This window comes from Notolepis coatsorum, assembly GCF_963971535.1.
Source record: "Notolepis coatsorum genome assembly, chromosome: 17".
In the NCBI taxonomy this organism is placed as follows: domain Eukaryota; kingdom Metazoa; phylum Chordata; class Actinopteri; order Aulopiformes; family Paralepididae; genus Notolepis; species Notolepis coatsorum.
The window spans coordinates 35,567,496-35,584,037 of NC_140181.1; the positions used below are offsets into that span (position 1 = coordinate 35,567,496).

General features: G+C 46.9%; 1 protein-coding gene across 3 annotated transcripts in view; it reads left to right on the forward strand.

The window, feature by feature from the left end:
* The first annotated feature begins 11,029 nt into the window (after window positions 1–11,029).
* The window catches only part of gripap1 (GRIP1 associated protein 1), a 144,721-nt gene continuing 139,208 nt past the window's right edge, over window positions 11,030–16,542 (forward strand). For all 3 annotated transcript variants that reach the window (XM_084334144.1, XM_084334145.1, XM_084334146.1), the window contains exon 1: window positions 11,030–11,129. In XM_084334144.1, the coding sequence (XP_084190270.1) occupies window positions 11,082–11,129 (48 nt within the window). In that variant the 5' untranslated portion in view covers window positions 11,030–11,081. The remainder of the gene's footprint in view (window positions 11,130–16,542) is intronic.

Here is a 16,542-nt window from a genome sequence, read left to right on the forward strand (position 1 = left end):
CAAACCTCGCATAGAAGGTATTGAGGTCATTTGCTAAGGAGATGTCACTGTTCAGTTTGAGGGAGGCGCCTTTGTAGTCTGTCATCGTTTTGAGCCCCTGCCACATAGCTCTAGAGTCAGCTTGTTCAAACTGGATGTAAACAGTGTTTTAGCTGTAATCTACACTGTGTTTTAGCTGTAATCTACACTGTGTTTTAGCTGTAATGTAAACTGTGTTTTAACTGTAATGTAAACTGTTTTAGCTGTAATCTACACTGTGTTTTAGCTGTAATGTAAACAGTGTTTTAGCTGTAATCTACAATGTGTTTTAGCTGTAATCTACACTGTGTTTTAGCTGTAATGTAAACAGTGTTTTAGCTGTAATGTAAACTGTGTTTTAGCTGTAATGTAAACTGTGTTTTAGCTGTAATGTAAACTGTGTTTTAGCTGTAATGTAAACTGTGTTTTAGCTGTAATCTACACTGTGTTTTAGCTGTAATGTAAACAGTGTTTTAGCTGTAAACTGTGTTTTAGCTGTAATCTACACTGTGTTTTAGCTGTAATCTACACTGTGTTTTAGCTGTAATGTAAACTGTGTTTTAGCTGTAATGTAAACTGTGTTTTAGTTGTCCACCATGGCGGACACCATCCTTCAGATCCAGCCTGGTTTCCTCTACCAGATCACTGTCCAGGGACAACCACTGCTGCCTACACACCCTCTGTACGATACTTATCCTGAGAGGTTCGCCAACATGGTCCAGGTAACACACACACACACACACACACACACACACACACGCACGCACGCACGCACGCACGCACGCACACACACACGCACACACTCTGTACGATACCTATCCTGAGAGGTTCACTAGCATGACACAGGTAACACACACACACACACACACACACACACACACACACACACACACACACACACAAAAGGTAACACACAAAGTGTCCTTGAACAAGACACTTAACCACGATGAGCAGGGTGGTACCTTACATGGTTGCATTATAACAGTAGTACATAAGTACCGGGCTCTATCTCTCACTCTCTCTCTCTTTATCCCTCTCTCCCTGTCTATATCTCTCTGTCTCTCAGGTGGTCTCTCTACTGCTGGACTTGGAGGGCCTGGTAGTGTGTCAGGGCATCGCTGTTCGATCCTGGTTATCACGGCAACGTGACCAGCCTCTACTGGTGGTCAGAGCTGCCACCTGCCAGCTGCTAGTCCCGCCCACCCAGGAACGCTGCCCACCCTGCCAGGGGGAGTGGTCTGAGGAAGAGGAGGAGGAGGAGGGAGAGAAGGAGGGATGAAGAGAGAGATAGAGAGACTGGGAGAAGGAGAGATAGAGAGAATGTGACAAGCTCTGCCAAGATTGACAATTAGTCTGAGGAAGAAGGGATGGCATAATCGATGAAGGGATGGAAGAGTGAGAGAATGACGGTGTAGATCTTTGTGGAGCAGCTGTTGACTGAAGAAAGAAGAAATGTTTGTTTGTATTTAAAAATAAATCACTTCCTCGCAAGTTTCATCCACAGACTTTCAACCATTTGACATTTTTGCACCATCTTGTGGTGAATAAGAACTACAACAAACCTTCACTTCGATGCAGGGATGGAAACCGTGCCATCCTGCCATTGTCGTTTCTAACGAATGGGAGAGACGAACGGTCGAGATACTGATGGCAGCACAAACACCCCCGCTAGGCTAATGGCCCAAATACGTCCTTACATCCTTCCAGCTCCACCCCTCTGTGGGACATCCCGGTCAAGACTGAACTGTCATTGTGTTTCTGACTCGTCCCTGCTGTTAGCAAGACCTGCTGGAGCTACAGTGATACAGAATGTGTCCCAAACACAGCCTACCTCACACTAGAACACTAGAACACTAGAACACGCTATTGCTTTCAAACCCCGTTTTCTGGGAACATTTGGAGTTGTTTGTTATTGTTTGATAACCTAAAGATTGTTTTCTTGATTACTGATATTTTGTTTTGCATTGTATATAGATGAATCTGTACCCTGTGTTTAGGCTACTGACCTGCCAGCCTGCAGTGTGTTATTCAGCTGTGGTTTATGTAACACAGCCCTCTGTCTGTCCTGTCCAGACTCTTCAGATTAGACTCTTGAAGAGTTCACTTCCTGAAGCCGCAGGATTTTTCCAGGATAATTTTGGGGCCTGTTTTATTTATTTTTTCCCTTGAACCCAAATGTGGGTTCTGATCCAAACTTCACTACCTCACTGGGGATCTGACCAATCAGCAGCTTCTCCACTTAGGAGATGTAGAATTGGAATGGTACAATAGCCTTAACCCTGACGCTGTATGAATGACAGCTCTTACCCCACGTCACCAACGTCCATTTTGGGATTATTCAGATACCTGACGTCAACCCAGATCAAATGTTAATTTTGCTAATTTTAGGATGTACCCGACCATGTTGTGAATCAGGTTCAAAACATGATGTTGTATTCTATTGAAACGCTGCGTAGTTCTCTTAGTATTGTATTCACATGCTGTATTATACCAGACTATGGTGTAGGGCTTTAGCCTGGCTCTCAGGCTGAGAGAGGGCTAGTCTACACAGCACCGTAGGGCTTTAGCCTGGCTCTCAGTCTGAGAGAGGGCTAGTCTACACAGCACCGTAGGGCTTTAGCCTGGCTCTCAGTCTGAGAGAGGGCTAGTCTACACAGCACTGTAGGGCTTTAGCCTGGCTCTCAGTCTGAGAGAGGGCTAGTCTACACAGCACCGTAGGGCTTTAGCCTGGCTCTCAGTCTGAGAGAGGGCTAGTCTACACAGCACCGTAGGGCTTTAGCCTGGCTCTCAGGCTGAGAGATGGCTAGTCTACACAGCACAGTAGGGCTTTAGCCTGGCTCTCAGTCTGAGAGAGGGCTAGTCTACACAGCACCGTAGGGCTTTAGCCTGTGGCTCTCAGGCTGAGAGAGGGCTAGTCTACACAGCACTGTAGGGCTTTAGCCTGGCTCTCAGTCTGAGAGAGGGCTAGTCTACACAGCACCGTAGGGCTTTAGCCTGTGGCTCTCAGGCTGAGAGAGGGCTAGTCTACACAGCACCGTAGGGCTTTAGCCTGTGGCTCTCAGGCTGAGAGAGGGCTAGTCTACACAGCACCGTAGGGCTTTAGCCTGGCTCTCAGTCTGAAAGAGGGCTAGTCTACACAGCACTGTAGGGCTTTAGCCTGGCTCTCAGTCTGAGAGAGGGCTAGTCTACACAGCACAGTAGGGCTTTAGCCTGTGGCTCTCAGGCTGAGAGAGGGCTAGTCTACACAGCACCGTAGGGCTTTAGCCTGGCTCTCAGTCTGAGAGAGGGCTAGTCTACACAGCACAGTAGGGCTTTAGCCTGGCTCTCAGTCTGAGAGAGGGCTAGTCTACACAGCACAGTAGGGCTTTAGCCTGTGGCTCTCAGGCTGAGAGAGGGCTAGTCTACACAGCACCGTAGGGCTTTAGCCTGTGGCTCTCAGTCTGAGAGAGGCCTAGTTTACACAGCACCGTAGGGCTTTAGCCTGTGGCTCTCAGTCTGAGAGAGGCCTAGTCTACACAGCACCGTAGGGCTTTAGCCTGTGGCTCTCAGTCTGAGAGAGGGCTAGTCTACACAGCATCGTAGGGCTTTAGCCTGGCTCTCAGTCTCAGAGAGGGCTAGTCTACACAGCACTGTAGGGCTTTAGCCTGTGGCTCTCAGTCTGAGAGAGGGCTAGTCTACACAGCACTGTAGGGCTTTAGCCTGTGGCTCTCAGTCTGAGAGAGGCCTAGTCTACACAGCACAGTAGGGCTTTAGCCTGTGGCTCTCAGGCTGAGAGAGGGCTAGTCTACACAGCACCGTAGGGCTTTAGCCTGGCTCTCAGTCTGAGAGAGGGCTAGTCTACACAGCACAGTAGGGCTTTAGCCTGGCTCTCAGTCTGAGAGAGGGCTAGTCTACACAGCACAGTAGGGCTTTAGCCTGTGGCTCTCAGGCTGAGAGAGGGCTAGTCTACACAGCACCGTAGGGCTTTAGCCTGTGGCTCTCAGTCTGAGAGAGGCCTAGTTTACACAGCACCGTAGGGCTTTAGCCTGTGGCTCTCAGTCTGAGAGAGGCCTAGTCTACACAGCACCGTAGGGCTTTAGCCTGTGGCTCTCAGTCTGAGAGAGGGCTAGTCTACACAGCATCGTAGGGCTTTAGCCTGGCTCTCAGTCTGAGAGAGGGCTAGTCTACACAGCACCGTAGGGCTTTAGCCTGGCTCTCAGTCTCAGAGAGGGCTAGTCTACACAGCACTGTAGGGCTTTAGCCTGTGGCTCTCAGTCTGAGAGAGGCCTAGTCTACACAGCACCGTAGGGCTTTAGCCTGTGGTTCTCAGTCTGAGAGAGGGCTAGTCTACACAGCACCGTAGGGCTTTAGCCTGTGGCTCTCAGTCTGAGAGAGGCCTAGTCTACACAGCACCGTAGGGCTTTAGCCTGTGGCTCTCAGTCTGAGAGAGGGCTAGTCTACACAGCACTGTAGGGCTTTAGCCTGTGGTTCTCAGTCTGAGAGAGGGCTAGTCTACACAGCACTGTAGGGCTTTAGCCTGTGGTTCTCAGTCTGAGAGAGGGCTAGTCTACACAGCACCGTAGGGCTTTAGCCTGTGGTTCTCAGTCTGAGAGAGGGCTAGTCTACACAGCATCGTAGGGCTTTAGCCTGTGGCTCTCAGTCTGAGAGAGGCCTAGTTTACACAGCACTGTAGGGCTTTAGCCTGGCTCTCAGTCTGAGAGAGGGCTAGTCTACACAGCACCGTAGGGCTTTAGCCTGTGGCTCTCAGTCTGAGAGAGGGCTAGTCTACACAGCATCGTAGGGCTTTAGCCTGTGGCTCTCAGTCTGAGAGAGGCCTAGTTTACACAGCACCGTAGGGCTTTAGCCTGTGGCTCTCAGTCTCAGAGAGGGCTAGTCTACACAGCACTGTAGGGCTTTAGCCTGTGGCTCTCAGTCTGAGAGAGGGCTAGTCTACACAGCACTGTAGGGCTTTAGCCTGTGGTTCTCAGTCTGAGAGAGGGCTAGTCTACACAGCACCGTAGGGCTTTAGCCTGTGGTTCTCAGGCTGAGAGAGGGCTAGTCTACACAGCACCGTAGGGCTTTAGCCTGTGGCTCTCAGTCTGAGAGAGGGCTAGTCTACACAGCACAGTAGGGCTTTAGCCTGTGGCTCTCAGTCTGAGAGAGGGCTAGTCTACACAGCACTGTAGGGCTTTAGCCTGTGGTTCTCAGTCTGAGAGAGGGCTAGTCTACACAGCACCGTAGGGCTTTAGCCTGTGGTTCTCAGGCTGAGAGAGGGCTAGTCTACACAGCACCGTAGGGCTTTAGCCTGTGGTTCTCAGTCTGAGAGAGGGCTAGTCTACACAGCACCGTAGGGCTTTAGCCTGTGGTTCTCAGGCTGAGAGAGGGCTAGTCTACACAGCACCGTAGGGCTTTAGCCTGTGGCTCTCAGTCTGAGAGAGGGCTAGTCTACACAGCACTGTAGGGCTTTAGCCTGTGGCTCTCAGTCTGAGAGAGGGCTAGTCTACACAGCACTGTAGGGCTTTAGCCTGTGGCTCTCAGTCTGAGAGAGGGCTAGTCTACACAGCACAGTAGGGCTTTAGCCTGTGGCTCTCAGTCTGAGAGAGGGCTAGTCTACACAGCACTGTAGGGCTTTAGCCTGTGGCTCTCAGTCTGAGAGAGGGCTAGTCTACACAGCACTGTAGGGCTTTAGCCTGTGGCTCTCAGTCTGAGAGAGGGCTAGTCTACACAGCACTGTAGGGCTTTAGCCTGTGGCTCTCAGTCTGAGAGAGGGCTAGTCTACACAGCACTGTAGGGCTTTAGCCTGTGGTTCTCAGGCTGAGAGAGGGCTAGTCTACACAGCACCGTAGGGCTTTAGCCTGTGGTTCTCAGTCTGAGAGAGGGCTAGTCTACACAGCACTGTAGGGCTTTAGCCTGTGGCTCTCAGTCTGAGAGAGGGCTAGTCTACACAGCACTGTAGGGCTTTAGCCTGTGGTTCTCAGTCTGAGAGAGGGCTAGTCTACACAGCACCGTAGGGCTTTAGCCTGTGGCTCTCAGTCTGAGAGAGGGCTAGTCTACACAGCACAGTAGGGCTTTAGCCTGTGGCTCTCAGTCTGAGAGAGGGCTAGTCTACACAGCACCGTAGGGCTTTAGCCTGTGGTTCTCAGTCTGAGAGAGGGCTAGTCTACACAGCACCGTAGGGCTTTAGCCTGGCTCTCAGTCTCAGAGAGGGCTAGTCTACACAGCACTGTAGGGCTTTAGCCTGTGGTTCTCAGTCTGAGAGAGGGCTAGTCTACACAGCACCGTAGGGCTTTAGCCTGGCTCTCAGTCTGAGAGAGGGCTAGTCTACACAGCACCGTAGGGCTTTAGCCTGTGGCTCTCAGTCTGAGAGAGGGCTAGTCTACACAGCACCGTAGGGCTTTAGCCTGTGGCTCTCAGTCTGAGAGAGGGCTAGTCTACACAGCACCGTAGGGCTTTAGCCTGGTTCTCAGTCTGAGAGAGGGCTAAATGAGGTCTTGTCCTGCTGTAGTTCTTTAAACACACACAGTTCTTCTGACATGTAAGGGGCCCACTGCAAACATGCCTCGACCCGGAGTTTAGAACATTGTCTGTTTCATTTTTATCAACCCTGCTCTTGAGATTAAAGGGGCACTTCACCAAAAAAACAATGCTGATTTATTTTGCACATAATCTCACACACATCCAAAAACTAAACAGTTTTGCACACATTAATTTTTTTGTTTGACAGTTATTGAGAGTAAATGAGTTTGAATATGGCCAACAGTGATGTCATCAGGAACACTGAATCATTGTGTTGTGTTAATTACAGCTCACTGAAATGATAAGGTAACAGTCCATATAACAATAAAGGTATTGCTATTTTTTCATCGACATAATTTCATGTGAGATTATGTGTAAAATAAATTAGCATTGTTTTTTGGTGAAGTGCCCCTTTAAGGTTTTCTCTGACGGTGGAGAGACCTGCTTTGTAGTACGTCCTCTGAATATATTTCACACAAACTTTGGGCGTAAGTGTATTTCCCGTCAGCTATTGTACAGAGGGGCGCTACGACAGGAAATAAACGTGGGGCCATTTAGGATGTTTATGTTGTCAAGTTTGAAAAAGTTGTATACATGCTGATTGATATTTTATTGTAACTGTAATGACAGGTGACATTGATTGTGTTCCTCTTGTAGAAAACATGTTTAATGAAAATACACATTGTAAAATGTAAAAATGTACTTAATGCCCTGCTGCCTCCGGTGCTTCATAATAATCATGTTAACTCTGTGGAGTTTTACTCCTGATAGATCAGAGACCTCCTCTGAATGAGTAGATCTGAATGAATCCTGTCAGATGAATAGAGCTTTACTCCTGATAGATCAGAGTAGATCTGAATGGATCCTGTCATATTAATAGAGCTTTACTCCTGATAGATCAGAGTAGATCTGAATGGATCCTGCCAGATGAATAGAGCTTTACTCCTGATAGATCAGAGTAGATCTGAATGGATCCTGTCAGATTAATAGAGCTTTACTCTTGATAGATCAGGGTAGATTTGAATGGATCCTGTGTCATATTAATAGAGCTTTACTCCTGATAGATCAGAGTAGATCTGAATGGATCCTGCCAGATGAATAGAGCTTTACTCCTGATAGATCACAGTAGATCTGAATGGATCCTGCCAGATGAATAGAGCTTTACTCCTGATAGATCAGAGTAGATCTAAATGGATCCTGCCAGATGAATAGAGCTTTACTCCTGATAGATCAGAGTAGATCTGAATGGATCCTGTCAGATGAATAGAGCTTTACTCCTGATAGATCAGAGTAGATCTGAATGGATCCTGTCAGATGAATAGAGCTTTACTCCTGATAGATCAGAGTAGATCTGAATGGATCCTGTCAGATTAATAGAGCTTTACTCCTGATAGATCAGAGTAGATCTGAATGGATCCTGCCAGATGAATAGAGCTTTACTCCTGATAGATCAGAGTAGATCTGAATGGATCCTGTCAGATTAATAGAGCTTTACTCCTGATAGATCAGAGTGGATCTGAATGGATCCTGTCATATTAATAGAGCTTTACTCCTGATAGATCAGAGTAGATCTGAATGGATCCTGCCAGATGAATAGAGCTTTACTCCTGATAGATCAGAGTAGATCTGAATGGATCCTGCCAGATGAATGGATCCTGTCAGATTAATAGAGCTTTACTCCTGATAGATCAGAGTAGATCTGGATGAATCCTGTCATATTAATAGAGCTTTACTCCGCATAGATCAGAGTCCTCCTCTGAATGGATCCTGTCAGATGAATAGAGCTTTACTCCTGATAGAGCAGAGTAGATCTGAATGGATCCTGTCAGATGAATAGAGCTTTACTCCTGATAGATCAGAGTAGATCTGAATGGATCCTGTCAGATTAATAGAGCTTTACTCCTGATAGATCAGAGTAGATCTGAATGTCTCAGAGACACTGTGTCCTAAATGGACTGCTGTAGACCAGAGTACTGTATAAGACAGGACTTGTATAGTCTCCACCCTATATTTTGTTTGTTTGTTTGTTTTGTGGTCTGGTGTTGTTTTATGCTGTGCTCACTTTAATGCAAGTCTTTGACTTTGAAACGTCATTCCAGGGTTCATACTGGTTGATTGTGACTGGCTGGTTGTTTATTTTTTTATCCGCCTAGACCGAGACCCCTGAATCGCCCACTTCTGCCCTTTAAAGTAAATCCTATAATATTTCTACGATTCAGGTCAGGTGATTAAAATCATGTAATCACTCTTTATTTGACCTCAGAGATGTCATTCTGATTACTACAGTCTACACCAGAGCCATAGACATCGAGAGTTTGGTAACTTGTTTTCAGGAGCAGCCATGTTTGCACCATCAGTCCATACCTGTTGCTATAGTAACTGTTGATTCTCTGCAAGCTAGAATGTTGGTCACCATGGTGATGTTATGATTCTATACCAGCTGATGTTTAGAATGTTGGTCACCATGGTGATGTTATGATTCTATACCAGCTGATGTTTAGAATGTTGGTCACCATGGTGATGCTATGATTCTATACCAGCTGATGTTTAGAATGTTGGTCACCATGGTGATGTTATGATTCTATACCAGCTGACCTTTAGAATGTCGGTCACCATGGTGATGCTATGATTCTATACCAGCTGACCTTTAGAATGTTGGTCACCATGGTGATGTTATGATTCTATACCAGCTGATGTTTAGAATGTTGGTCACCATGGTGATGTTATGATTCTATACCAGCTGATGTTTAGAATGTTGGTCACCATGGTGATGCTATGATTCTATACCAGCTGATGTTTAGAATGTTGGTCACCATGGTGATGCTATGATTCTATACCAGCTGACCTTTAGAATGTTGGTCACCGGGCGGTTAGGTGGCCGAGCGGAGATTGCGTTCGTCACCAGCCCCGGAGCTGTGAGCTGGATTCGCCTGTTCGAATCCAGCTCACAGCTCCGGGGTTGTCACCAGCTTGGCTGGCCGTCTGCACTAATACAATTGGCTGTATTAGAGGGTGGGAGAAGCTGGCGGGGTGGGTCCGGGTCGTTGTAAACAGCGACTCCTACAGTTCGGTCGGGGCGCCTGCTAAGCGCGGATAGGACTCGAGGGGGATAGTGTGGTCCTCCCACACGCTACGCCCTCTCGATGAGAATCCGCGCTGCCAGGTGAAAAGAAGCGGTGATTGGCTGGACGTGTGTCGGAGGAAGCACGTGGTAGCCTCCACTCTCCCAGATGATCTGACTGTGGGGGGTAAGTGCGCAGCGACCAGGAAGGGACTGGGAATTGGCATACGACTAACATTGGGATGGGAGAAAATCGGAGGAAAATGGAGGGGGAAAAAGACCAATAAAAAAAAATAATAATAATGTTGGTCACCATGGTGATGTTATGATTCTATACCAGCTGACCTTTAGAATGTTGGTCACCATGGTGATGCTATGATTCTATACCAGCTGACCTTTAGAATGTCGGTCACCATGGTGATGTTATGGAGGAGAAGAGACTACTGCACTGCATGGTGCCCATAGTCCAACCTGGGCAAACTCTTGTCTATATATGGCTCTGCAATACACTGCCAAAGGGTGCTTTCTCTGGCTTTATTTAGTTATCTCCTGTGAATATTTTGTATGTACATAATGTGAAAAGGTTTTGATATAAATACAAGGAGTTTTCTAGCTGCTGTGTTTGTGTTTTTATTACTTAGTGCACCGTTACCACTTTTTATAGCCAAGAAGTACAGGTACAGTACATGATGTTGAGTCCTCACTGATGCATAGTACTGAATACCTTTCATGGTATTGAACATTTTGGTCAACAGCTTCAATCAAATAGAAAAGTGTATGAGCGGCCTCACAGCTAGAAGGTCCAGGGTTCGATTCACGCTTGGGGACCAGGTTTCCGCGTTGCCAGGTACCCAGGTGGGGTATCTCCCAGGCCTTTCTGTGTGGAGTTTGCATGTTCTCCTCATGCTCGCAAGGGTTCCCCTCCCCCCATAAGATAAACCCAATGGAAAAACATGCACAACAGATCGCTAACGCTGTTGTGTCCCTGACAAAGACAGACAGGAGCACTTGGATTTTGGTCCCCTTATTATCTGCTCCCGGCTGCCCTTGGGGGGAAGGACGATGGGATGGGTGAAGCGCAGACATTCAATTTCATCGGCGACCCAAAAATAATTGCATGTGTGTGCCGCCCATCGCAAATGGGGGACCCTGATGTAAACAAAGTCTTTCTCTGGTCTGCATCCCCTTGAGCTGTACTGTACTGTACCCATTCAATCTGTTAATAACGTTTTCAATCAATCAATCAATGTGTCACTGCATGATAAATAAAGACTTCTTCAAAAAGTCCAGTTTTTATAAACGCCTGATGCATTTCCTACACGTTGTATTAACGTTAATCAAATCAGTCCCATAGTGGCATTAACACAAACGTTAAAATTGTGACTTTTATTTTGAAAAACGTGCCAAAGAGCAGCTGGTGAGTGTGCCAGTAGTGGTCCTTCCTGTACCCTCTCTCTCAGTAGTCAACAGACTGGCGTTAGCCTGCTAGCTAGCTGCACAGGTAAACATGGCCATGGCGCAGGCTCTGTCCGAGGAGGAGTTCCATCGGATGCAGGTATGAAAACACGACAGCTTGTCGTGTTATAGCCTCTGTTGTCATCATCGGTGTGTAAATCAAAACTGTCATTCTGCACAAACCCCCAGCATCACTAGCTGGTAGCCTGTTAGCTGACGCTACACTACTAGCTGTTAGATGTGAGCTAACGGGCGCTAGTTCGTCTTGCAGAGAGACACGGCTAGTAAACTGAGTGATGATGGGAGTGTTGACTGTCAGAACAGACACCCTTGTCAGATGCTGATAGAGTCGTGCATTTTTCATGGGAGCTGACGTTTGTGTAGTTTGATATGTGAGCGAGCTAGGTTAACCTAACCACCTCCCTCTCTAGGAGGAGGAAATGGGACACTCCTGATAGCTGGCTAACTAACTAGCATCCACGGGACACTTGGCCTGATGTTGGATGTCACGGGGTTAGCTCGCCAGCTGGCAAAGCTAACATATAAGACAGGGAGACAGCTAGACAGGGAGATAGACAGACAGACAGACAGACAGACACACACACGCGCGCGCACACACAGACGGGGTGACAGGGAGACAGACAAGACACCTACGTTGTTTTCTGGGAGTCAGGTTATAATACAATAAGTATTCGGGTAACTTAAAGGGGACATGCATTATAAATGCCATTTTTCTGTGTTTAGCATGGTTTTATAGTAATACAGGTTAGTATCAAATCAATGGGTCTGTGTCTCTAATTACCATATTGACTCATCAGTCTAGTCTCGAGTTCACGAGATCCTCCCTCACTCAACTAAACTGTTATGATTTGACGGTTTCCGTGACGTTAATATAGCATTGATTTGCATAGCTCCGCCCCTGGTTGTACTCACCTCCACCGCCCACATCAACCATTATAGTGCAGAGACCGCATTGTAACCCGACACTTCCTCAAACTGGTTTGACAGGCAGAGAACGAGCGAGGAGAGGGAGGTAGAGAGAGAGAGAGAGAGAGAGAGATTTTTTTGATTTTATAAAAAAACTTTATTCTTTACTAAAAACACTCAAGATGCAACATAAACTTTCAACATTAAAATATTCTACAACCCAAACAACACAAACAAAACAAAGAAACAAAACACACAAAAAACAAAACAAATCACAACAAACAAATCAATTAGGGACAACACTGCTTAAACTGAACCAAATTGTCACTTAGAACTTTTCCCCCATATGGAGGGGGGGAAAAAAACTCTACACGATCCAAAAGTCTGAGTGTATCAACGAGAGACACACCGGAGAGGCACTGTAGCGTCTCTGTCTTCACCTTTCCCCTTTTGGTACAACACAACAGGCCTTTGTGCGTGTCTGACAGACTCCAGTCACCACCCATCTCGTGGATAAAACGGGCCGCTTCGACAGCCGACCCTCCTCCTTCATCCTTATCACGTAAGCTCCATTTCAAGTTTGAAGTCGTCCTACCGTCCACCCGTCTTATATCATATGGCCTCAATGATGTCAGGGGCCGAAACCAGAGCAGGGGGACCGAGATGCCCTCTGGACCGACATCCTCAGTAGACATTTTGTAACCCTCGCCTCCCCGTCCGAGGCCGCCTTTTCCTTCCCGGTCCAGATGCCGCTCCAACCTCACCTCCCACACCCCCGTGCGGAGACTGGCAGCCCCCAGTGACTTCCCATCTTCCATCACCCTCCGAGGCTGAGCCAGTAAAATGTTCACACAGTTCCACAAATGCATACGAGTACATGAGATGATCAACCAAAGTCTCAGCCTCCAGGCCTCAGCATCAGGACACCATGAAACGTCCAGTCCTAAGTGACAACACACCAGTCCCGTCAATAAAAAAAACTCTCATTTCAGAAATAAAAAATAAAAATAAAACAAAACAAAAACTACACCTATTCCACTCCAGCCCCCTCCACACTGGGGCCCTGTATTACCTTCTGTACAATCTTCCTCATCCTGTATATATCTGTGTCAACAAAACGACCTTCTCCTTTAAACCTCATATGTTCCTTTGCTGCTGCAACAAACAAAATTTGATCTGGAAAAAAATCTTTCACCTCCACACTCTTCCTGTTCTTTGTCAACTTTAAAAACAGTTTCATTGCCTCCATTGAATAGGAATAACCATCTTCCACATATTCATCATCACTTTCCACAAAGTCTGCCCATAAACGCCCCTGCGTACTCTGCGTACTGCTAAGTTCCTCCGTCACATCTGCCTTCTTAGCTTGAGAGCTCGACACCCCAAACACCTCAACCTGCCTAGCAACCCCCACCCCGCCGTCCCCCTCCCCCATGTCAATATCCTCTACTTCCTCCACCCCGACCCCCTCATCATCTGCAGCTACCCCAGGTACACTCCCCACATCTTTAACCCTTCCCGCCATGACCCCCCCCCCCCCCCCTCATCCTCATCCCCTTCTCCAGTCCCTTGTGTCTCAACAGATCCACCCTCCACCTCCGTAATCCTTCCTGCCACGACCCCCCCCCCCCCCCTCATTTCCATCCCCAGCAACTGTCCTCATTACATCAACAGGTTGCTTCGTACCTGCTACACCGGTTCTGTGACCCTGCAGCTGGATACCATCCGCTGTGCTACTGACGGTCTGCACAAGGACACTATTTACATTGCTGGCGGTCTGCAGCGGGACTCTGTTGTCGTCACCGCTCGCTGCTTTGCGCTGCAACACTCTGCCCTCCTCTGTACCACTACTTGCGCTGAGCCCAGCCCCGCGCTCGTCTCGGGGCTGAGACGGAGTTCGCCTTGCCCCTCTCCCCTCACTCTCTACACCTGCACTACGCGCAGCTTCAACTGAGATCACCGTCCCTGTTGCGCTATGCGCATCCGTGACTGGGATCACCGTCCCCGCTGCACTGCGCGCAGGCTGAGACCGTACGCCTCTCCCCTCTTCCCTCACACAATCTCGAATTAAATGACCCTCTTCCCCGCAACGGAAACACCTTGAGCTTCCAGAGTTCACAAAAACAACGTAATCAAAATCATCGACTCTTAATTTCAAAACCAAATCAATCTCCTCTCTGTTGTTCTCGAGAATCATTAAAACCTGGCGTCTATGTGACACAACATGTTTTAACAACGGAGATTTGCATCCAGATGACAGTTTTCTTATCGGGGAAATTATCCTCCCATACCTTGCAAGTTGAGTTATCAGTACTTCGTCACTTATGAACGGCGGGATGTTATTTATATTAACCCTTCTGCCTGGTGTGGACAGATGCTCCACCGCAATAGACACATCCTCGATATTGATCCCCGATTCAACAACCGAATGCACCTTCTCAAGGCAATCTAGAAAAATGACAATACTACTGCTCATCTTCGCGGCTGATTTCACACTTTTATGTCCAACGACTTTACCTATTGCCAAGCTGCAATCCTCTACGGACACATTAGAAGCATTAATCTTTATACCATGCTTCCTGCTCATTTTGGCAAACTCCATACTGGCGTCTGACGTCAGCCAGCAAACGAGCCTGGCCGACGCGACTTCCAAACAAACAATACACTCCCACTTAACCCTATACACACCAAAACACACAGCAACCCAACACTACCCTTATAAAACAATATCCCATAAACAAATTACCAAAATAGACAGATAAAGATAGAAAAAAAAACTCACTACACCTCCAACCTCCAACCTCTCCAATCTCATTCCCAGCAGAGAGAGAGAGAGAGAGAGAGAGAGAGAGACTGCAGAAGTGTGTGTAAATGTGTATGCCATCTCTCCCTCGTCGGGGACGCATCTCTCTCTCTCTCTCTCTCTCTCGCTCTCTCGCTCTCTCGCTCTCTCGCTCTCTCGCTCTCTCGCTCTCTCGCTCTCTCTCTCTCTCTCTCTCTCTCTCTCTCTCTCTCTCTCTCTCTCTCTCTCTCTCTCTCTCTCTCTCTCTCTCTCTCTCTCTCTCTCTCTCTCTCTCTGCTGGGAATGAGATTGGAGAGGTTGGAGGTGTAGTGAGTTTTTTTTTCTATCTTTATCTGTCTATTTTGGTAATTTGTCAGTGCTGTAAAGTTTAAATCTTAGACAAACAAAACACTTGGCTTGTAAGTAGGGCTGACCTTCGAAGTTTTTTTTGTCAATCGTAGCTTCGGGGCCGAGCTTAGATTTTAATTCGAAGCTTCGAGAAAAAAAAAAAAAATAATAATTAATTATAATATATATATATATATTTTTTTATATTATGTTGTGGGACTTGTACAGCACTTTGGTAAACTTTGTTGTTTTTAAATGTGTTCTATAAATAAAGTGGATTGGATTAATTAATTAAGTAGCCCCTTTCGACAAGGTTTCACTCGGCTGCGCTGCCTGGGTGCAGTGGGGCTGCTCTCACAGCCAACGACATGACATTACATAATTATGTTGCAACCTTCGTCTATCAAGCAAACAATTATATTATATTTAATTAATAATTTATAATTATATCAGACAATGCACCTACAAAAGCAGATGATTACAATTAAATTAGCCAACTTGGTAACACATTAGTCATAGCAGCATAGGCATAGCCTTATTAATGTTTTGTGTGGCGTTGCCGTCGTGTACAACGATACTTACGTTTTTTAGGAGATTTGACAAAGTTGTTGTAGAGTTGTGATATGCCATTTTCTTTGGGCACTCTGCTTTTTGGGCATTGTCTTTGCATATTTTAAAGTGTAACCACACGTCTGATGACTTCTTCGTCGACATGTCTGCTGCACATGTCCTTGTTGTTTTCAACACAGATAATCTCCACGTGCTTGTTGTAGAGAGGTGGAGTCGAGGCGCGCTTACTTTCGTTTCATTGGAATGGAGGCGGGAAGGCGCCGCTTACTTTCGTTTCATTGGAATGGAGGCGCAAGATTTGAGGCAATTTTTTTTCTTCTTTTTTTACTTAGATTTGTTTTTAATGTTCGAAGCTTGTGCCATCGAACAAAGCTTCGAAGTATTTAAGACAGCCCTACTTGTAAGCCGCCATTTGAGGCTTTATAAAAGCAGCACAATGAACACAAATCTGTCAGTGCAGAGTCCGACCTCATCTTAAATAACAAACAACATTGCTTGTTGTAGTTAACACTTTAACTGCCAGAAGACGAGTTTAGGCGTCCTTCCCCGCCATGCTCAAGTTGCCGAAGACGCCGTAACTCGTCTTTGATATCAATATTTCAAAAATCTGTGATCGGATTCATATTTCCCATCCGCTGGCCTGAGACCCACCAAAAAGCCCCACTGAACCCTCTAGCGGTTCAAGAGCGCCATCTGGTGGCCGATCGGCGCAATCGCCAAACAGGAAGTTACTTGGGCGATGTGCTGTTCACCCATATTACTTCCGGGCACTCTGTATAGGTTCCGGCACTCTAGCTCGTCACAATACATAGCGATCCGTTGCCAATAACTCGATAAACAACATGATTTGGACGTATATACTATTATACAAGCTGGAAATGGACCG